The following is a 23,759-nucleotide window of genomic DNA, read 5'->3' as shown; positions in this document are numbered from 1 at the left end:
TCCTCTTACACAAGATTCGAGTGTATTTGGAGCAGACTGGCCTTCTGCCAAGAGCCTTCTCTTTCCAGAGGGCGTAGCAGCCTGCCGGATCCCCCACCCGCTCCTCACCTTGATGCACTTGGCATACTCTGCCAGCACCTGCTCCACCTGGTTTGCTCTTTTAGGTTCCTGAAATATCTGTTGGAGACACACAATGCATTTGTTATGGCAGAGAGAAGATGACCTCCTGTACACCTACATACCGGAGAAGAGTCTTGGGGGATCTTCATGTACGTTCAGAGACTGACATACTATGCAGAGCGCCACATGTCCAAGAGGGACGCTGGCTTGCTGCTTCTGCTGCACTCACTAGCCCATCAGCCCTCCTGTGAAGACTCCATGCCAACGACGCTGTGTGTCATCGCTGCTGCACCCCACCCCTACTGGGAATGATGGGGGGAGGGCGCGGCAGCAGCAATACACAGCATCACTGTGCCACGGTTCCTCTCTCACCTTCGCTAGGAACACCGACAGGCTTGTAAGCAACAAACCCACATCTCTCTTGGATGCATGATTCACTGCATGGGTACAGCACTCAGAGCTGTGTGGCTTCAGCACAATCAGAGTATTTCACTGTAATATTTTAATTTGTTTCATGTGGTTTAAATGTATGCTCTACTTAGTAGTTGTTTTACTTTGTAAGCGACCCAGAGAACAATTTGTTATGGGGTGGCCAACAAATAAAAGTAGTAGTAGTTATTTATTAAAGAGCGAAAATTTGGTACTGGGTATAGAGTTCAGTGTTCCAAAAACCTTAACTTTAAATTTCTTTATTTAAAAAGAAAAACCTTAAGTAGGAAACTTGAGGTTTGAATCTTTACTCAGCTGCAATGCTCACTGGTGGACAAAACCACCATCTCTTGGGCAAACTACTTCACAGGGTTGTTGTGAGGTTAAATGGCTGCTCTACAGGGGCGTAACAAGGCTGGAGTGGGCCCAGAGATAAAATTTTAAAATGGGCCCCTCGCTGATACACACACACACACACACACACACTTCACATGTGACTTGCCTCTGGGGGGCCCCTTGAGGCGTGGGGGCCCCCAGGCAGCCACCTCCCCTTGCCTAATAGTAGTTACGCCTCTGCTGCTCTAAGCTCCTTTGGAGGAATACAAGGACACAAAATTTAACCACTCACACAAAAGCAGTTCCCACTTTGGTGTGATTAAGAAATGGAAATCAAAGTGAGGCTAGACAGAGAGGGCTCCTCTCTGTAATACTTGCACAGGGGCCCTTCTTCTACTGTCCATCATAGTGCCTACCCATGACCAGCAGAAATAAAAGAGAACTTATAGAAACAGGTGAATTGGTTTTGTTTAGCTTGTAAAGTCACAAACATGCAGCTTCTCTTACACAAGATTTGAGTTTATTTGGAACTCTCTTTTTGTGTGTGTGTAAACCACAGTCCACAGAGTCTTGGAGAGCTTTTTCCAATGGAAGATATCCTGAGGAAACGTCAGTTGCCCTGATAATCCCACACCTGCCCCTCTCTGCAGCAAACCAGCATATGACATCACTCCAGATGTTCAACAACATCTGGAGTACCACAGGTTTAGTAATTCCAAACCCCATTGTTAAAGATTACTTTACACATGTATATATTCCCAGGAGTGACATAAGAGGAGAGAGTGTATTATTATTATTATTATTATTATTATTATTATTATTATTATTATTATTAATTCGATTTCTATACCGTCCTTCCAAAAATGGCTCAGGGCAGTTTACACAGAGAAATAATAAATAAATAAGATGGCTCCCTGTCCCCAAAGGGCTAACAATCTAAAAAGAAACATAAGACAGACACCAGCAACAGTCACTGGAGGTACTGTGCTGGGGGTGGATAGGGCCAGTTACTCTCCCCCTGCTAAATAAAGAGAATCACCACAGTAAAAAGGTGCCTCTTTGCCCAGTTAGCAGGAGAAATGTATCCAAAATGTAAGACGACCAGAGGGAATACCTCCCCGTGGCTGGGCAGTGGGAGACCAAATCTCTTACCTAGTCCTTGTTGGTACCAACCTAAGCAACACATTTTTAGTTTTTCTGCTGTCATTTATTTTTAACTAATGTTTTAACTTTTCTGTTGTCATTTATTTTGTTTTGTTGTAAACCGCCCAGAAATGTAAGTTTTTTGCAGTATAAAAATAGGTTAAATAAATGGATGGATGGATGGATGGATGGATGAATGAAGAAATAAATGCTACCACCACTTGAACAGTGTGGAATGGAAATTTGGATGAGGTCTCATATATATAAAAATAGGTCTCTGATCCTAGTCTGGCTTACACAGTTATGGTCTGCCTCCCACACAAACAAGCCACACTCATTTCTGCGCTTCCAGAAACCATGTAGCAGCATTTAATCTAATTTCAATCGAAGTACAATAAGCAGTTGCCCAGTACACATTGCTTATTCATTACTGGGTGGGGATTGGCCACATAAACATCCTCTCTGCTTCATTGTGCAAGCAATGGGAGCAACTCAAGGGGAGAGAACCAAAACCAGAGCAGAAGCTTGTAATTGGTCAATAGCTGGTTTAGGGAGAACTGGCTTCCTTTTAAAAGCACCAGCCACCCTGATTTGAACAATTACCTTCTTTTTCACAGCCAGACGAGTCAGCAGCCCAGTCTTCTCCCAGTGCATGCACACCTGCTTCTCATATTCGTAAGACGGGAAGAAACATACCATGCCCCCAGGAACAATATTGCACAGGTTACAAAGAATCCGGCCCAGCTCCTCCATCTAGAAGAGGAAAAGGACCACCTCAGATTCTAGAGCACCACATCTGGAAGCCAAAGCCTAACCTCACAGGTGACAAGACCTCCTACAGTCTCTGTTTTACCAACCATTGCACAGATTGGGGGGGGGGGGCTCCCAAACTGTGGTACCCGTTGCTGAACTCCGACATCTGGAGTACCACAGGTCGGGAATCCCTGGCCTAGATGTATCAATGAGTTCTTAGTTTTTCCTAGATTTATCAATGAGTTTATTTATTACAAATTGTAGATACCTACTCTGCAGTCAGAAGACTCCCAAAGCTGCTTATAATAACAAAGGAACAACAACAAAACCCAGTCTTAAGAAATTATTCAAGCAGCGAAGCCACAAGCTGAAACACAGATCTGAGCACACACACTGTACTGGGCCAATAAGGAGGACTTCGAGGCTATGAAACCCTTCAGGAACATGTTTTCAGGTGGCACAGAGGACTTCCTGGGGAAGGGGAGGGCATCAAAAAACTGCCACTTCCCTGCTGCATTCTTGCTCTTTATGTCAGCCACTGTGCAAGCCCCAGCCAGATTCATAATTTGCACCTCCTTGTGAGCTCAAAGGATGGGTAGCCCCTTGAAAGGGATGCCTTATTAAGGGAGAAATACTGACCATCTGAGGCAGGTCTCTCTTTTCATAGGTGAACTCTAGCTGCTGATTGGTTGGGCCACTGCAGAGGATGATGGGTAAGATGTTGTCTGGGGGAATCACGTGACCTGATGACGAAACAGGGAAAAGTAATGAGAGGCATGGGAGTGGATTATTGCTGCATAGAAAGACAAGACAAGCCATACATGATGAGACCTCTCGTCCTACCACACAACAACTCACTCAGTCAAAGAACACACTCGGTTTCAATAGCCAAGCAAATAGCGTGGAAGAAGCACCTTCCCATCAGCATTTTAGTGATCTGGGGTGGAGCCTAATGGTTCATGAGAAGCAAAAGGAAGGCCTCCTTGCACATTTTGAAGTCACAACTCTTCTTGAGTGACAAGAAGACCAGGGGGGAGCGGGGGAAAGGAAGGAAGGGCAGAGTTCACTCATGGCCCCGATATGCTAGGAAAACAAACATCCTCAAAACTCGTTACATTCTGGAAGCTTGCACCAGTTCTGCCATGCCGACTGCTGAATCCCTGCTATTCCTTTTCAGACTGAACATTTGTCCATAATACTCCAAGTGTCCAATATTCTGTTCCCCAAAAGAAAGAGGCCCCTGAAATATTTTGGAAGAGAGGACAGAAGCGTGGCTTTCACCACTGAGCATCATCTGTGACAGACCATCCTACCCTATGCATGCGTGTCCACACAGAAGGAAGAGCTACTAGATCCAATGGGATTTACTCCTAAGTAAGTGTGCAGAGGTTTGCATTTTCCAGCATGTTTCACCCACCACCACCACCACTTTGCCCTCATCCTTTCAGTGGTATGTAGATACAGCAGCTTCTGCCAGCTGATGTTGGCTGGGATTCCTCCTGCAAAGCACAGCCAGAGGTGAAAGGCATTTGGATTCCCTGTTGGCTGCAGCATTTGGCAGGAAAGCCTGGAGTGGGCATGTGGTGGAATGGTGCAGGGCTACTTTTACACAAATTGGCTTAGAACTCTTTGGAGCTGTCAATCATAAGAGACAGAAATGGGAAGTGAAGTTCAGCGAAAGTGGGGATTTAGGTCTCGGTAGGAACAGTCTCAAAGAGGAGTTGTTCTGAGATGCAAAGGATAAGGCAGGCTAATAAAATAAATGACTGGAATATTAGGACAGTCTATTTTTTAGACTGTCCTAATAACCCAGTCGGACTGGGTTATGAGGACAATCTGTAATAAAGATGGAGTTGTGAAGTACAGTTCTGGGAAGGAACTGTGTTCAAAGGTGAAAGCCATATTGTGTGTAAAGTAACTAAGTGCTGTGAGACATTCAAATCATCAACTCTGTAACCAAACAAGATTTCAGGCCTACTCATCAGTAGTGAAACCAATCAACCTCAGATAACTTATTTATATCTTTGTTTGTTTGTTTTTGTACACCGCCCGGTCTTCAGAGTGGGCGGTATATTAAATGTTTCTAAGAAAGAAAGAAAGAAAGAAAGAAAGAATCACATTTGTACACCACCCCAAACTTTCATCTCTGGGCGGTTAACAGTAGCATAAAGCAAGTTAAAATATATACATACAATAACTTAAAACAATTTAACAATTTAAAAATCATCCACAAATCAAAACCTTAAAATTTTAAATAACTGAAAAATCATGGGTGAAGAGGTGGGTTTTCAAATGCTTTCTAAAAATTGTCAGAGATGGGGAGGATCGTATCTCAGTAGGGAGCACATTCCACAGTCTCGGGGCAGCGACCAAAAAAGCCCATCCCCATGTGGCCACCAGCCGAGCTGGCGGCAACTGGAGACGGATCTCTCTGGACGACCTTAACGGGCGGTGGGGCTCATAATGAAGAAGACGTTCTCTTAGATACCCAGGGCCTAAGCCATTTAGGGCTTTATAAGTTATGACTAGCACTTTGTATTTTGCCCGGAAACCTATTGGCAGCCAGTGTAACTCTATCAACAAAGGAGTGATGTGGTCTCTCCGAGATGACCCAGAGACCAACCTGGCCGCCGCATTCTGTACCAACCGAAGCTTCCAGACTACGTACAAAGGCAGCCCTACACAGAGCACACATTTCTCTTGTTTTGTTTTAAAGTACATCTGCCTGAGTGATCTCTTTAAGAAACCCTCTTCATGTCTGCAAAGCCATGTTATCAGGGTAAAGAAACCAACAGTTACAGAGGCTTCATTGTATAATGGGTGTCATTGTATAATGGGGAAATTCATTGAATTCATTCATTGTATAATGGGGAAATATAAGTACACTTATGCAAGCCAAAGTAACATCCAAGGTGACAAACAACTGAAAGTAAACTTTACACACATCCTTGACTCAAACCAAACGCCACAAGCAAAGCCAACGACCAACAGCCTTGCTCCATGTGCCGCCAGAGCAACAGCCAGGCAGAGCTGGGCCCACCCCAACATCAGGAGTGCTGTAGGAAAAGCACTCTCTTCCTCCAAGACTCACCACAGGAGAATTCCTCGAGCCTCTCAGCGCTGATACCCGCACACACAAGCAGCTGTTCCCGGAAATCAGCCACCTGCAAGTCACACCGCAAAAGGTACAGATTAGCAAACCTCAAGCAGCAGGGAGGGAGAGCTACACATGAGCCAATGTGGTCCAAGTTCTGCGACAAGAAAACCAAATTCTGCAAGTGGCCTCTACATATTACAGAATTGGGGAGGGTGGGGGATGACATGATCTTTCATTTTGCACCATTTATTGACACGAAGCAGAGCAAGAGCAATACTAGCCCCTGAGGTTCTACCCTCTGACTTCGGCAGACCCTGCTGGGCCACCCCTCTGGCTTCGGAGTGTTCACTAGGCATTCCCCTGATCGACAGATGCAGGCCAGACACCAGCATACACTCAACCCACCCGCTGAATCACACCAGCTGCGTCCCACACACGGGACAGTGAAGCCATGAAATCTGTACTACGAGCCTGGCGTAATTCGAAGCCCGTGTCAGAAATGCAACGGACAAGAAGCCACTGGGAGCTGTGCCTCTCCCCATTTGAGAGATACGATGCCTATCCAGAGCATTCCTCTGGCTTTTTGCCCCATCCAAGCTGCAGCTCCAGAGGACACAAAACCTCTTTAGCCTCCCCCACCCACCCATCCTACTAATGGAAGAGCAGTAGTGCCACCATGTGGTCCCACATCAGCTGAGGTTTCTGAGAGCATTTCACTCCACAGAAATGAGTCTGGTTTATTACCCTTTGAAAGTGAAGGCATTTGTATCTGCTTCATATAATACACTTTCATAGCCCTAGGGCAGTATAAAAACCAAATGAAGAATTTCCCTAGATTTTCCAATTGCACTAGCACTACAAAAAACAAACACAAAAGCCTTTCCCCACATTTTTTTTTTAAATCAAGAAAGGCATGTTAGCACTGATGCAGGAATAAGTTCCCACGCAAGTAGTCACAGAAACAGCAGCCATCACAGTTACAGCGTGTCCCTTTTCACACCAACATGGCTGTACCCATGAGTGGCTAGAGCAGCGTGGGGCTAATTTGGCCCTCCAGCTGTTTCTGGACGAAAACTCCCATCTCCCCAGCAGTGTTCCCTGTAAGAGGGAATCCCAGATGTCATTGATCACAGCTCCCAGAATCCCTAGCTGCAGTGGGCTTTGGCTAAGGATGCTGGGAGTTGTAGTCAACGTCTGGGATTTTCTGTTAGAGGGCACACTGCTCCCCAGCCACAATGAATTGTGGCTGGCGATTCTGGGAGTCATAGTCCAGAAACAGTTGGAGGGCCAAGTTTTCCCAGCCCTGGTGAGTAAGCACTGGGCCAGGACTTCCTACCTGCTTTCAGCACTGTAACCATATGTGGGGGTGAGGGTTTAAATGTCTGAATGGGGCTTGAGATTCACTTCGTTCTATTCCAGCTTGAATAGTCTGTCTCTGCACATGGTATTACTATCAGCTCCCAAGTCTTTGGAATGGGACCGGCTATAAAAAGCAAAACAAACTAGGGTGTTGTTGGTTTTTTTGACATTTTGTCGAACTCTCACGCCTCCAGGGAAAGTTCTGCCCACTTGATTTTTCTGAGAGACTATTTGGCCAGACCATGCCTCTGGCTTCCTTTTCTTGCACAACAACTGTGTTTTGCTGGACTGTAACACTGATTCATTTCAGCTGGCTAAGAGCCCATAATGAGCCTGACTGAGGTCATTATTAACCAAAGAGGCCAATGCAGATGTACTGGAGGGCCTTCTTATATCCGATATTCATTTAGTTATGTTCTCAGATATTATTTTCTCCAATAAAGAGCTGCCATACAGAAAGATTTCCCCTTTCCCAACACTGCTGAACAAGGAAGAGGTTGTAGCAAAGCCAGGGGCCCAGAGTTCCATGGCAAGCAGCAAGCGGTTCAAGCCATTCAGCACAGCCCCCTCCAAAAGGAAATGGCTAGCTTGCCTCTGTCTCCCGCCACAGGATTCGTGAGCCTCCTCTCCCGCCCCCTAAAATGGAGCATCACTTATACACTGCCATTTACAACCTGCTCCCCGAGTGCAATACTGCTTGGAGTGACTTACAATAACAGAACAATAAAAAACAGGATAAATTAAAAAACAGAACAGTACAACAGCATAAGATTAATAAAAGAACGAAAACTAACCCAATTAAAACTGATTTTTTAAAAAAGTATAAACCCGTCAGATACAAGCTGCAATAAAATACAGAAAGGCTTTAAGGTTTTAAAAAAAAACAAAAAACCGAGGAAGAGAGAACAGCAAAGCTCTTCTGGGAGAGCATTCCAGAGCCAAGGGACCATAACCAAGAAGGCCCTGACTCTAGAACCTGTTGACCAAATCTCAGTCAATGGTAGGGATGCCAGCAGGGTCCAAGATGATGATCTGGTGGTCCTGGCAAATTTGAATGGACAGATGTGGTCTGAAGTTAGGGTCCAGATGTAAAAGAGATGGCACCTGCCACCATGGTATTACTGAAATCCTCATTTTTTCTGAATCCCCGCCTCTTGGCAAGACTGCCGTTTTAAAGGTCACACACAAAGACTCAAATGCCAACAAGAGTTTATTTTATTTATTTTAGAAGTGGAGATAAGAGTGAGCCCAAGGACCAAGGAGATGACTTATTATAGGGGACTCTACCAAACTCACAGTAGAGGGCATCTTTTGTAAGGGGGCTGCTTCACAAAAGGGGATGGTGTGTCTGCTTAAGGGAAAGAGTCTACCCTTAATGAGTACAGTATTTGTGAGTACAAGTTATGACCTACGAAGTCTCTAGTTCACATCCTACTTATGTCACAGTACAGAAGCCCAGATACTGATGGCAGGTCTCCCATGAGCCTTCTCCAGATGCTACCATAGAGGGTTGATGTAAAGACCAAGATGGGAGAAGCTAGGGTGCTGGTGTTGCACAGTGGCTAGAAGTGCAATCTATAATCAATTCGGAAACTGCTTGCACAGAATGGGGTCCATTCAAATTTATTTTAATACAGGCGAACTCGAATAAAATTCACACTGAATTCAAGTGAATTCTATTCCAGTTCAGGTGAATTTGAATCGATTCAAGTGAATCCCATTCTGTGCGAGCAGTTTCAAGTTGAGTCGAATTAATTCGGTCAAATTTTTGCACATCCCTACAGACCACTCCCTGTGGTCTGCTGCAATGCTTGCATGGGGTGGACAGAAGTATTCCCTGTAATGAGGAATCCCAGATGTTGTTGACTATAACTCCCAGTACCCCCAACTTTAATGGCCTTTGGCTGGGGAGGCTGGTAGCAGCAATCCACAATATCTGGGTTACCCTGTTATAAGGAACACTGGTGGACAGGTGAGGAGAGAAGGGGTAATAAATAATCACATGATGGGGAGATACTCTCAGTGGGACTGTCCTCATCTCAAAAGGTTACACTCTCCCTCTCTCCATATACTCTTACTCTGCTAAATGCATAACTAAGTCTTAACATCCCTAACAGAAGCAAATATATTCCAAGGACGGTGTGTCCCAAGGCAGGGATATGGGCAAGTATCAGCGGGGCTGCACCCATCGTGTTCCAAATTCTGTGGCCAGGATAAACTAATCTGAGTTATTAGCATCAGTGAGTTATATCAGAGTAAAAATACACTCATCTTTAGTGCATTTCGCGGTTTCTCATAGTACTAAGTACCCAGTTCCTTCTACCACTGCCCAACATGGGCACATTGAGAAGCAACTGGCACACAGATCATATGAAGTTTAGAGACATCAAAGAAGTCCCTCACCGGCTGCATGGTGCCTCCAGCAATGATCACAGCCCGACACTCCTTCAGCACCTTGGAAAAGTGCACGGCCGGATTCAACAGAAGGAACTTGAGACTGCTCTGAGCTAAAGCGCCTGGAATTGGGACAGACATGAAAACGATGGAAGAGTTAACAATGTAACATTTTAGAGGTGTTGGGGGTAGTTTGACCAAGTTACTGCTGCATGTGAACCAAAACAGCATTTTCCCGTCCTGCTGCTACCTCCAAACAAACAGGTTGTGGGGATTTCAGCCATATTTTGAGCTAAACCTAAAACCTCTCAAGAACCAAAACAAGCCGATTCAGCAGTTGTGTATACAGCTGCTGCAGGCTCATACTGGCTAGCACCCATACCATCATTTTATGACATCCATATCTGATCATCCACTACTTTATCCAGCACAGAAACTGCAATCCAATTATTAGACTCCTGCTTCTCTACAAAAGCACTGAGCACTAGGATACACCCGGCTTTTCACTTTTAGGCTTTGGCTCCAAGGAGGCTTCTCTAGTTCATCGATTTCAATAATTTTTGCTTTGTTTGTTTTTAATATAACATCATCAATGAGCACAGTACCTTGCCTGGTGAGGATTACTCTTCCATCTTGATTTGCATTTGTGAGCGCAGCTAGGAACCCCTCTATATGCATCAGAGGAGATGCCATTCTGGGCTGATCACCCTCAGCCTCTTCAGGAGGGTTTGGCAGAGTGCCTGCATATAAAAAACGACTCAGTGGGGGAACTGCTCTAGAGTTTTCAGCAGCAACAGATTCAGAAGACAGTTTTCACATTAAGAAATGTGTGCTGCATTTGCCATGTCAAAATGACGTTAATGCAAGATTGAGCACGGAAAAGAAAATCAAATCTACTTTCTTGCCAATGTAGGTTTTATATTTGCAATTCAGATTTGTTTGTGAAATCTCTTAAATTAAACAATTTAAGAGAAGAGGGAGCATTGGTTACTTACCGTGAAGGCTTCTTCCTGCTGTCTGGATACGAGGATATCACGAGTTATACTTCCTCTGCCGCTCCAGAGGCAGGACTATGCAAATTAACTTAGAAAGCTTAAGTAGGCCTGGAAAGGATAACCCCACCCAGTTCTTGAACAGCCAAGTCGAGATAACAGAGAATATCAACTTAGATAACAATTTTGAGGAACAGAAGATAAAGGGGGAAGGGGGAAGTAGTCCCTGCAGGAGACCTGGGCAGCCCAAGCAGGTGGGCTGAGATGTCCTCATATCCAGCAGCAGGAAGAAGCCTTCACGGTAAGTAACCAATGCTCTGTTCCCTGCTGCTGAAAGAGGACCTCTCGTGGGACTTGCCACAGCTGATGAACCCGGGTGGGAAGGGTCCGGGACGACTGCAGAGGGAGTACCTGCTGTAGCACTCTTTGACCGAACGCGGCTTCAGTCCATCCTGTAATGTCTTGTGAAGGTAGATGGGGAAGACCATGCTGCTGCTTTACATATCTCTGACAGTGGAGCATTTGTAGAGAAGGCTGCCATTGCTGCTGCTGCCCTGGTCGAATGAGCGGATATATGCAAAGGCATTGGTATTTTAAATGTGTCATATCCCAGGGATATGCAGGCGTCAATTCACTTGGCAATAGTGGCTTTTGGGTAGTTCTGGCCCATGGAAGCAGGGAAATGTGACACGAACAAGGCAGTTGGTCATCTGACCATTCTCCTTCCTCTCTAGTGTCGTCGTCTGGATCCTGGTCCCCTGGGAGCGATCACTCCGGTGGAAGGACCATCCCAACATTATCCGGGGTTTGTGGCAGAGCATCAGGGGCTTGTGGCCCATGCCTGAGGGATACATGAGGATCTGGTGACTCATAGCCAGTGTGGTGTAGTGGTTAGAGTGCTGGACTAGGACCGGGGAGACCCAAGTTCAACTCCCCATTCAGCCATGATACTAGGTGGGTGACTCTGGGCCACTCACTTCTCTCTCTCTGAGCCTAACCTAATTCACAGGGTTGTTGTGAGGAGAAACTTAAGTATGTAGTACACTGCTCTGGGCTCCTTGGAGGAAGAGCAGGATATAAAATGTAAACAAACAAACAAATAAATAAATAAATAAAAGCAGCCTGAATTTTCAGAAGAATGAGGGGAGGAATATCTATTCTTTAACCTTGCTTTTCTTTTTAGATTTTCTGGGAATCTGACTTTCTGAGGACGAGGATGACGGCTCTCTCCTTCTCCTATTACATCTTGCCCCCTTCGAAGACCTGGACTGTTGGAGAGACTTGTCCAGCAGATCTACCATGCTGGGGGTACTGTCCCTAATGCCCCTGAGCGGGGGCAGGGAGCATCCCCAGTAAGGTCCATCAGGACTGGGGGTTCCATTGGGGCTGATCTGTTTGGCCCTTGATTGGCTGGTTGGGACTCACCATCCGAAGAAGGCATCGGTGGCCCTGTCCCTGCACCATCCAATCAGCCCGCTTTGTTTTTGCACCATTTGCAGGCCTGGCCAGCACTGGCTGTGAGGCCTAATAGAGGCGGCTGCTGGCCCCGCGTGTGATCCTTCCTCCTTGCTGCTGAGGCCCGCATTTCCCTCATGGTGAGCGGGGGATCCTCATGGCCCTCACAGCCTCCATGGGCCTAATCTGGTCCTCTGGCTAGGGTGGATGTTTCCTGAACGGGCTGGAGGTGAGAGCAATCGAGGGGCCTGGAGACATGGACATCCGATCCCATGGCACTCATGGCAGGAAGTGCACTGCTTCCCTGGTGGGTTGTAGGGGGGGTTCCTACCTCCCTGGACCCAAGCAAGCCTCTCAGCCTGGTGGTGGGAGGCATGACGGCCCATTCCCCAAACCTTCAATGTTGCTGGTGGCTGGGGCAGCAGGCGATGGCGAGGGCCTCGTGGCTCTTGGCACACTGCTGGGAGATCTCATGGGAGGAGAAATGGCTTTCCTTTGATTGCTCCTATGAACAAAGCTGTTCCGGATCCTGGGACTACTCTGCATCGTGGCTGCTGGCTCCAGAGAAAAATAAGGAGAAGGAACAGACTGGAGGGAAAATACAGAGGGAAGAAAGGGGGCTCCCTCCTTTAAAAAAAAAAAGTAAAAAAGGAAAGGGAGAACTGTAAAAGAGAGCTGTAGGATAAAGGAACTAGAAAGCAAGAGAGAAGGCTTTTTGAAGAGAGAGGAAAAGGCCGTCTCTGGCGCAGACACAGAACTATCAGAACTGGGTGGGATTATCCTTCCCAGGCCTATTTAAGCTTTCTAAATTGATTTGCATAGCCCTGCCTCTAGGAGCAGCAGAGGAAGTATAAGCCACGAGATGCCCTCTTTCAGCAGCAGGGAAAGGCAGTTTAAGCTTCAGAATGGCCACGGCCTTGTCAAGATCAAATTATTTTAAAGCAGAAATCTTATGTGAAGACAAGCACTTAGGAAGCCTCATGGCTGAAACTTCACTGGAAATTAGACTGCGTCTCATCAACATTTGCCTCCCCTCGTTCTGGTGCATTCCTGTGGTGACGGTTTGCATTTGCAGCCCATTTGTGCAAAGAGAACCATACAAATACTCCTAGTTAAGCACTCCAGTCTGCCATTTCAAGTGGCAATCTTGGAGGGAACAACGTTCCTTACCATGCCTCTGCAGACATTGCGAGGAACACCGCAGGGAAATTTGTGGCTCTTTAATAAGCTCCACTCAAGTTAGCAGATGATTGCTCCCAACAGCAATGACTCCGTCTCAACTAAATTCATTGCCTGTTCAGGGACCTGCCAGGCGTGCAATAATCCAGTGGGCAGGGCTGCTGGCAGGCTTGTAACCTGCCAGAAATGAATCAACTCTATGCAGCACCGATACACACAGCCACACGATTCATGCAATCGCAACGGCTCAATAAAAAGGCTGCTCTGAAGCACATTAATTGTAGTGGCAGCATATATAGACCCCACATGGGTCGCCAGTTTATATAATCACCTCCTCCATGTGATCTACCACCAGTGGCCCCACACACTCCCCATAGGCAATCACGTGGGGCCCACCAAGAGTGAGGGAGTTCAAAATAATGCTGTTCAAGCTTGAACATATGAACCTGCCTCATACCAAGTGAAATCATTGGTCAGAGGTACATAGATCTTATCTTGAGTCAGACTCTTGGTACATCTAGCTCAACAGCTTAGGTCCAGGGGACTTAAGAGAGCGCCTTCTCTGTCGTGAACCCTGTCGCCTATTAAGACCATCTGGAGAGGTCCGGTTACGGTTGCTGCCAACTCAGTTGCTGGCAACTCAAGACCGGGCCTTCTCTGTGGCTGACCTGCTGAATGCGCTCCCTGCTGAAATAAGAGCATCTCCTTCTCTGTTTGCTTTTAGGAGGGCCCTGGAGATGTACCTGTTTTCCCAGGCTTTAAATTGAAATATGAATGTGTTTTTATTCATCAAAATTTATATCTGTTTTATGAATTTTAACTGTTTTATATTGTTTTAATATTATGTTTTACCTTGTACACCGCCTGGAGATTTCTATATCAGGCGGTATAGAAACACGATTAAATAAATAAATAAATAAATAAATAAATAGATAAATAAATAAATAAATAAATAAAATCTACCTACACAGACTGGCAGCAGCTCGCCAGGGTGTCAGGCAGGAGTCTTTCATAGGAACATAAGAAGCTGCCATATACCGAGTCAGACCATAGGTCCATCTTGCTCAGTATCGTCTACACAGACTGGCAGCGGCTTCTTCAAGGTTGCAGGCAGGAATCTCTCTCAGCCCTATCTTGAAGATGCCAGGGAAGGGACTTGGATGCTCTTCCCAGAGCGGTTCCATCTCCTGAGGGGAATATCTTCCAGTGCTCACACTTCGAGTCTCCCTTTTGTATACAACCAGGGCAGACCCTGCTTAGCTTAAGGGGACAAGTCATGCTTGCTGTCACAAGACCAGCTCTCTTCCTTTCCCAGCCCTACTTGGAGATGCTGCCAAGGATTGAACCTGGGACCTTCTGCATGCAAAGCAGCTGCTCTGCCACTGAGCTATGGCCCCCTCCCTGTAGCTTGGTATTGTGTACAGGGCATGGTGGTGGCTCTTTGGGGTTTCGTGAAAGGATGTTGCCCAGTCTTATCTCGGCATGCCAGAGGTTGACCCTGGGACCTTCTGCATGCCACGCATCTGTTGTACCACAGAATTATAACCCCTCACCAAACTAAACAAACCCAGCTGGATGCTTACATTCAAGGCTTAGGTAAGCAACATGCCTGCTCTATAGAGCTGGGCAGGTTCAACCATTTTGTGGAGCTAAATATTTCCTGGAATAGGACTCACTACCTCAAAAACTAGAGAGTTTACAAGGGGCCTTGACAGGTTCCTTAACAGACCAACGAACCCCATTCTTGAAAGTCTTACAAGACGAGAAAAGGAACTCAAAAAGAAAAACCACTCTGCATTTTCCATCCACTGATGTTTACAGGACCCTGTGAAACAAACGTTTCTTTCCCCAGGAGGCGCTGGATATGCTAATCCTGATCCAGAGCCCCAAATGCATTGCGATGCACACATGGAGCTCTTGTGCACAGGAGAGATCCAATCCACTCCTATGGTGTGAAGATGTCCATGCAAAGAAACACACGTGGACCTGCTGCATCCACTCAGACAAAAGGGAAGTCTGGGGAATGTTAAGGGGTGGGGCCGTGTGATGAAATGCTGCAGGACCACTTTGATGCGAATGAGCTCAGAACCCTGGAGAGCTGTCAGTCATAAGAGGGAGGGAGGGAGAAGGTCAGGGAGGGTGGTGATTTGGTTCTGGTTAGGGATAGTCTCAAGGAGGAGTTATTCTGAAACACAAAGTATAAGACAGTTTGAAATAAAGACTGGGTGAAGTACAGTTCTGGGAAGGAACTGAGTTCCAATGTACAAAGCTTTTGTATGGTGTATTAAGAAACTAAGTACTGTGAGAAGATAAAACAACAACTTTGTAACCAAGGAAGATATCAGTCCTGTTGAACAGTAGTGTAAACAACCCAACCACAGAAATCCACTTTAATAAATATTCTTCTTGTTTTTAAAATACCTCTGACTGAGTGATTTATGTCAAAAACCCTCCTCACGTTTGCAAAGCCATGTTATCAGGCTAAAGAAACTATAAGAGTTACAGAGGCTTCATCAAATAGTTGGTGGCAGCGGAGATAAAAGTATATATATAAGCCACAGTAACAACCAAGGTGAAAACAAACTAAAAACAAAACTTACAGCGCACACAGATAGAGGAACGTCATGTTATACATCAGGGCATGCATGCTTGTTAAGAAGCCATAGCATTGGTGACAATTATCTTTCTTCTGACTCTTATAGTGTTCAGTTTAATTTTTGTACTGTCTTTCGTAAGGCATCCCAAGGCGGTTTACAAATGTTAAAATACAACCGAACTCCATCAAAAGCACATTTAAAACTGTAAATTCAGTTAAACAGAAAAAAACCATAACACACACGAAAAACCCACCAACCATAAAAAAAAAGACAAACAGCTTCTTCCAACTCATCAATTGAGTTGGAACAGATTTACAGTCAAGCTCACCTTCCTTCCCTTTCCTCTTGTTCAAGGTTTGCAGGAAGGTCTGTAAGCCAGTCATTTTCTGGTCCTCTTTTCTAGTTTTCAAAGCTCCAGATGCTCCATATCTCTCCATAAACCCAAACAGCTGCCAAAAGCAGAAAGACCAGAAGCATTTAAGTGCCAAAGGTTACTTTGGCTTTGTGGACACAATTAGGCTTTACCAATGATCTCTCTCTCTCTCCCTCCCTCTCCTCCCCCCCCCACCCATTAATGGATCCTTCCTGCAATAAGCATGGCAGTACATCCACCATTGATTTCTATGTCCAGCCAATCCTACAGATGTCTAGTAGTATACAGTTGTCTGCCTTTTATAGTATCATCAGGGGCTCACAGGAGAAGGCAACAGAGTGTTAATGCTGTGCTGCTAGCACACACTTGCTTAATAGAAAGGGCCCAAGTCTCTTCAACAGAATAAACACTTCTAAACCACCTTTCTTTCAAAATCATACAAACTATGACTGAACCAAAACTGGAGGAAGACTTTGAATTGCTGAAAAATGATATAATAAGATTTGTTTGCCCGCAATGACATCCTAATGTTCACATGATTCCTGATTGGCTAGACTATCATGCGACCAGTCCAGTAAGGAAGCACGGCCTTCATTCTAAATCAGCTTTATCTGCTCTGTGATGTCAGCACAAAGGCAAATGTGATAGGCTACATAGTGTCACGATGTCACAGCATTTATTTATTTATTGTTAGATTTATACACCGCCTTTCATTAAACTAATCTCAAGGCAGTTTAAAAAATACAAAATTTTAAAAAGTTAAAAAATACAAATATTAAATTGGAACATAAGAAAAAATACAAAATTGACACACCACACCACATTCACTATGTGACCCCTGACCAGCTGGGATCACTCTAGGAAAGAGAAGGAAGCTCACCACTAACAATTAAAGATTTCCTTTACCCACTACCCCGAATATAGTACTTCCACCCTGAAAACCAAGCAGGGTCAACATTTGGTCCAAGTCTAATATTTAACATATTATGAACCTCAGACAGACACACATACGGTGTCTAGCTCTCAAAACTGCAAATTTGATGCAGATTTGAAAGTGCTCTGCAAGTATATGGTAACATCTAAAAAGCTGGTGAGGCAGCTGAGCAGGATTACCATTGGACACAGGACATGATTTCAGTATGCTGCCCAGATCCTAGTCTAAAATTCCCTAACAGGAACATCTTATCTGAGTAAGCAGCAGTGGAAACAATACCTTCCTGCTGATGAGGCTTTTCTCACAATAGTGCTGGACCTGTCAGGAAAGAGAGAGAACATGCAAACTGAACTTGTTTGCTTAGCCCCACATTTGCACTTTTTCTGCTTGACTGTCATATCTCCTCATCCACATCTATCTCACTGCTTAATTATTCCAGAAGAAGGCTGAACTGTATCTCATTCAGGGTCTTACGTACACTCAGAGCTGAATCTTTAGGAGCAAGCAGCTGTCCAAGAAGGAGCAAGCAGCTGTCCTTTAGGAGCAAGCAGCTGTCCAAGCTGTCCGGGGTAAGCAGCTGTCCAAGAAGTCCCACCATACTCCAGGAATACTCAATTTTGGAAGCTGTAATTCTGCCAGTGCCATCATATGACTGGCTGGGCTTTTCTAAAAGAAGGAAACACCTAGCCATTGCCAGGTCTCTCTCTCTCTCTCTCTCTCTCTCTCTCTCTCTCTCTCTCTCTCTCTCTCTCTCTCTCTCACACACACACACACACACACACACACACACACACATCTAGAGAGCTGGAACACTTGTTATTTCAACCTCTGACTTGTACAAGAGCTATATGGGAGCTGAAAGAGCCACCACCTAAACTGCTTCCTTTCATTTGGGCATAGGCTGTCACATAAAACAAAGAAGTTAAAAGATGATGGAAATAGAACATATTTAGTCCGCAAAAATATGATTTTAAAAGTAGGCCCTCTGCTATAGGTCGGATGGGCCCTGGAACGCCTGAAGCACCTGGGCAGGTGCAGGAATGGGGTGAGAGGAGAGGAGAGACAATCTGAGAGTGGGACAAGAGATAAGCTCAAATCTGCACAGAATATCTGCTTACAGAAACAAGTTGTTCTAGTGAGAACTAGTCTGCCTTTTTTTCTTTTCACTGCCCCTACAACTAGACTAAATTTGGTTCAAATCGGCTAGGCAGTTCACAAGTATGCCCACTTAGGCCTCAAACGTTTACGCATCCGCCATCTTGAATCAGGGAGGACTACATCATAACTATGCCACTGAGGCATTCCTATGCATCCCTACAGCTGTAGCAAATGTGATTCAAATTGGTTAGACAGTCCACATGTTAGCCCACTTGCACCTCAAAAGTTTATGTGTCTGCCGTCTTGAATTGGGGTGGATGACATCATCACAAACTGCACCGCTGAGGTGTCCCTCCCTACAGCTGTGCCTGATTTGGTTCATATTGGTCCAAGCATTGTGAAGGTGATGGGGGGCAGGGAGACACACAGTGATCTCATAAAGCTACCAGAAAGTAGGCTAAAAACAACACTATTGGGGGGCAAAGACAAGAACTCTCAGCCACCACCACAAACTCCGAGCCTCTAGACCTTGTGGCCAGCCAAGCACTTCCTTACCTTGAAGAGGTTGATGTTGTCAATCTGACACTGGAAGAGAAAGTCATTGATAGACTTCAGCTGCACGCCTGAGAGAGGAAAGGGAGAGAAGAGGCCAGTTGTATCCACTGGGAGAGGGGGAGGACAGGGCCACCCTGCTCAAACTCTGCTCCACAGGCCTGATTTAGAGAGAGGGCTCACTCTCAGTCAGGCATCCCACCCTCTCTTACCGCTAGCCACACTATGTAAGTTGCTTTACACCAGGCCTGCTCAACTTAGGCCCCCCAGCTGTTTTTGGACTACAACTCCCATAATTCCCAGCCACAGTGGCCAATAGCCAGAGATTATGGGAGTTGTAGGCCAACATCTGCAGGAGGGCCGAAGTTGAGCAGGCCTGCTTTACACATTCAAGAGGAGGGGCAGCCCATGGTATTAGGAACCTAGGAAGCTGCCTTCTACTGAGTCAGACCATTGGTCCATTTAGCTCAGTATTGTCTACACAGACTGGCAGGAACTTCTCCAAGGTTGCAGGCGAGAGACTCTCTCCGCCCAATCTGGAGATGCCAGGGAGGGAACTCAGAACCTTCTCCATGCAAGCAGCAGATGCTCTTCCCAGAGCAGCCTCATCCCCAAAGGGGAATATGTTACAGTGCTCACACATGTAGTCTCCCATTCAAATGCAAACCAGGGCAGACCCTGCAGAGCAATGGAGACCATTCATGCTTGCCACCACAAGACCGCCAGCAGCTGCCTCTTCTCTCCTTCTGCATCTTGGAAGGAGACACACTTTAGCAGAGGCCCTCCTTGTAGAGAGTGCAAGAGTCCCATCAGTCCAAAAGAGCTGTTCTAGGGGCAATGGTGGCGCCCCAGTCCTCTGCTGTCCAAGGCAACTGCATCACCTCCTGTCATGAAAGGGCTGGCCCTTTGACCGTCCAAACCCATCTCACACACATGCACAACTTACTTATTTACCTATCGTATTTTATACCGACTGATAGGTACATCTCTAGGCGGTGCGCAAAATTTAAACAATATAAAAAGTAACAGATTAAAATCCATGAAACATAATTTTTTAAAAAATCACATAAAACAGTTATTAAAACAAATTATTAAAATTAATTCTAATTAAAAGCCTGCGAGAACAGGAGAGCCTTGAGGGTCTTCCTGAAAACAGACAGAGAAGGAGATGCTCTTATTTCAGCAGGGAGCATATTCCAAAGCCCCAGGGCAGCCACAGAGAAAGCCCGGTCCCAGGTTGCCACTGCTAGACAATTTACCTGCTTGAGGAATGTTCTGAGTATTTGGATTCTGTTCTACATTTCCTGTACAACACAAAGAACAAGAATGGGAAGAAATGACTTTCAATTCACAATTTTTCTAGATTCTAGTTCTAAATTAAAGCACTTTCCCCCCAAACAGCCCTAACAAAAAACACAACCCTACGAACAAGAAGCTGGCGATAATACAAATACGACAAATATTTATACACCACTTCTCAACAAAAGTGTCCCAAAGCAATTGACACAGAAATGAATCAAATAAATAAATAAATAAATAAAATGGCTCCCTGTCCCCAAAGGGCTCACAATCTAAAAGAGAAACATAAGATAGACCCCAGCAACAGCCACTGGAAGGAAGCTGTGCTGGGGATGGATACAGCCAGTTGCTCTCCCACTGTTCAATAAAAGGAATTGCCACTAAAAAGGTGCCTCTTTGGTCAGTTAGCAGGGGTGACACCTTGCACAAACTTTCTATGAAGTTTGTCTCACAGAAAGGAGGGATTACTCCTGAGTAACCACAATGAGGATTGCACTGCAAGTGTTTAGCCAACCAGCGGCTGCCAACAAAAAAGCTGTTTACTTTCTCTCCCAGGCTGTCCCCTTAGAGGAAAACATTCTTCTCATACTGCGTGCTCAGGCCTATGCATCTCCACTAAATACAACTCCTAATTTGCTTCTAATTAAAAAGTTTATTGCATTTATACATGCATTAGGACATTTCCAGCAAGCAATTTTGAATTTGATTACACTAAGCTGGTAGCAAGTTCAGTAAATACTGAACTCAGCATAATGAAATGGCATGAATCCAAGGCTTATACCTGAGAGGGGTGGGGAAATAATATGCACAAGCAGCTAAAGGAAAGAACATTTCCCTTAATACATCTCTCAGATAAAATATTCGCCTTTATTTTGCTGTACAGAAGAACAGCCCTGTTGTATCAGACCAAAGATCTATCTTGACTAGCAGCCAGCTGGCCATGGTGGACAACGGGACACTTCCAGGGAGTCCGTAAGCAGGGCTTGAAGGCAACAGGCGTCTCCTGCTGTTGCTCCCTAGCAACCAGCACTGCTGTAGGCTTCCTCTTTACAGCCTCTTTATGTTAGGATGACGACAAATGGAAGTTGAGGAAGAAGCTAAAGAGAAGGACCAGGTTTGAGGAGGGGGAGAAATGCTAACTGGGCAAAGGAGATCCTCAAACACTGGATCAGACATAGACCATCAAAATGAAATAAGTCTTATTCCGGAGGCCATAAGAGAGCGACTTGGTTATTTTAGAAGGGAACCTGCCAGCTATTCATTGTCACTCACTTTGCCTAATCACCTAAGAATGTTCTTTAGCGTGTCTTGCCATCAGCAGTTCTATATGGGAAATTTACCAAAATCTCTATGAGTAGCCAAACCTGTCCCTGTGAGGTTGAATCTGCTCATGTGCTGCTGTATTGTCCTCTTTATGATATTCAATGTAGTTTTATTACTCTTACTATCACATCTCCCTGTTCAAACTGATTCCTTCTATCAGACAGGAAATCCTCTGTTACCTACAATGTTGCTAAATTCTCTGTAGCAGCCATAAAGATTAGCCAACAGTTAACATCTGGCTCTATATAGACAGACGTATTAAACAGATGTTGAGCAGAAGCACATTGTTTGTGGGACAGTATTCCTATGTGAATATAGTACTATTGCGGTTGCGATTTGCATCTGATCAAAGATCATAATGAAGTCATTCATTCATTCAATGGGGTAAAGAGACACCTTGTAAAGTGGTGACTCTAGCCCAATTCACACATTACATTCAACACTTGAATGAGTGTACAAAGGCTCAGATCTTCACACGTTATATTGAACACAGCAGTAAACTTCCAATCTGCACCATGAATTAGAAGGGCTGTACAGGTTCACTTTTTAAATGGATGTGGGCACAGTCATTCACATAAAAGCATGTATGAGGGTACATACACCTGTACATTTGTACAGCATAATGTCTTATCTTCTATTTAGTGAGAGAGAGAGCAAGTGTCTCCATCAAACGCTAGCAAAGTGTATTTGCAAGGCCATTGCTGGTGCCTACCTTCTGTTTCCTTTTAGACTGTGAGCCATTTGGGGACAGGCAGCCGTCTTATTCTTTCTTCCTATGTAAATCACTTTCAGAATTATTTTGTTGAGAAGCAGTATATAATCAACGGGGCACAGATGGAAGGAATCCCACCATCTGCTATGGCTTTCAGGAACTCACTACTCCCTTATAAGACAACAACAGCCCTGCTGGATCAGGCCTAAGGTCTACCCAGCCCAGCATCCTGCATCCCACAGTGGCCCACCAGATGCCTCTGAGATGCCCACAGGCAAGAGGTGAGGGTATGCCCTCTCCCCTGCATCTGGTATGGAGAGGCATCTTGCCTCTAAGGCTGCAGGTGGCCTATAGCCTCTCCTTTGCTCACACTCAGGGCACTGCAGAAGCTTAGAGCAGGGCTACACAACTTTGCCCATCCAGCTGTTTTTGGACTACAACTCCCATCAACCCCAGCCACAGTGACCAAGGGTTATGGGAGTCGCAGTCCAACATCAGCGGCTGGGCCAAATTTCTGCAGCCCTACCTTAGAGTGTATCCCTACAAGTAATGGGAGAAACAGAATTGCTCCCACGCGCTTTGAGGCAATCCCACTGCTTCTCACAATGTGGATTAGCTTGAAACCTAAAATGTATGGGATTCTTCTATGCTGAAGACAACAAATGTGAACACTCCCTTGACAACAAACTCGTAACCCAAATGCTCCCTTACCTCCAAGAACAGCCACAAACTTCTCCAGCAAGTATAGAATCTGTTTCATGTACATCAGGTTCTTTGCTTTCAATCGTTTTCTGTATTTTAAAAAAAAAAAGATGAAGAATATCAAGCAATATATCATAAGAACATAAGAACAGCCCTGCTGGATCAGGCCCAAGGCCCATCTAGTCCAGCATCCTGTTTCGCACAGTGGCCCACCAGATGCCACTGGAAGCCTACAGGCAGGAGTTGAGGGCATGCCCTCTCTCCTGCTGTTACTCTCCTGCAACTGGTACTCACAGGCATCCTGCCTCGGAGGCTGGAGGTGGCCTATAGCCCTCCGACTAGTAGCCGTTGATAGACCTCTCCTCCATGAAGTTATCCAAACCCCTCTTAAAGCTATCCAGGTTGTTGGCTGTCACCACATCTTGTGGCAGAGAATTCCACAAGTGGATTATGTGTTGTATGAAAAAGTACTTCCGTTTTTTGTTCCTAGATTTCCTGGAAATCAATTTCATGGGATGACCCCTGGTTCTAGTGTTATACGAGAGGGAGAAGAATTTCTCTCTTTCCAATTTCTCCACACCATGCATGATTTTATAGACCTCTATCATGATTTCATAGACCCTGAACCATTTTTGGAAGGGCGGTATAGAAATCGAATTAATAAAATAAAGAACAACAACATCATGTCTCCCCACAGTCTTTTTTCTAAACTAAATAGCCCCAGGTGTTGTAGCCTTACCTCATAAGAAAGGTGCTCTAGGCCCCTAATCATCTTGGTTGCCCTCTTCTGCACCTTTCCCAATTCTACAATGTCCTTTTTTAGATGTGGTGACCAGAATTGTACACAGTACTCCAGGTGTGGCCGTACCATAGTTTTGTATAAGGGCATTAAAATATTAGCAGTTTTATTTT

The 23,759-nt window shown here is 45.3% G+C and overlaps 1 protein-coding gene across 4 annotated transcripts in view; it reads right to left on the bottom strand.

Moving 5' to 3' along the window:
* Positions 1–23,759, bottom strand: part of DDX11 (DEAD/H-box helicase 11) — a 54,675-nt gene that overhangs the window by 5,921 nt on the left and 24,995 nt on the right. For all 4 annotated transcript variants that reach the window (XM_053255284.1, XM_053255281.1, XM_053255283.1 and 1 more), the window contains exons 12-22: positions 22,857–22,936; positions 20,071–20,115; positions 18,815–18,882; positions 17,441–17,479; positions 16,183–16,303; positions 10,237–10,371; positions 9,641–9,753; positions 5,873–5,945; positions 3,421–3,524; positions 2,632–2,781; positions 109–177 (exon numbers count right to left, since the gene is read on the bottom strand). In XM_053255284.1, coding sequence (XP_053111259.1) covers positions 109–177; positions 2,632–2,781; positions 3,421–3,524; positions 5,873–5,945; positions 9,641–9,753; positions 10,237–10,371; positions 16,183–16,303; positions 17,441–17,479; positions 18,815–18,882; positions 20,071–20,115; positions 22,857–22,936 — 997 coding nt within the window. The remainder of the gene's footprint in view (positions 1–108; positions 178–2,631; positions 2,782–3,420; positions 3,525–5,872; positions 5,946–9,640; positions 9,754–10,236; positions 10,372–16,182; positions 16,304–17,440; positions 17,480–18,814; positions 18,883–20,070; positions 20,116–22,856; positions 22,937–23,759) is intronic.

Source organism: Hemicordylus capensis, chromosome 5 (genome assembly GCF_027244095.1).
Source record: "Hemicordylus capensis ecotype Gifberg chromosome 5, rHemCap1.1.pri, whole genome shotgun sequence".
In the NCBI taxonomy this organism is placed as follows: domain Eukaryota; kingdom Metazoa; phylum Chordata; class Lepidosauria; order Squamata; family Cordylidae; genus Hemicordylus; species Hemicordylus capensis.
The sequence above is the reverse complement of the archived record's forward strand: the minus strand, read 5'-3'. Positions and strand labels throughout refer to the sequence as shown.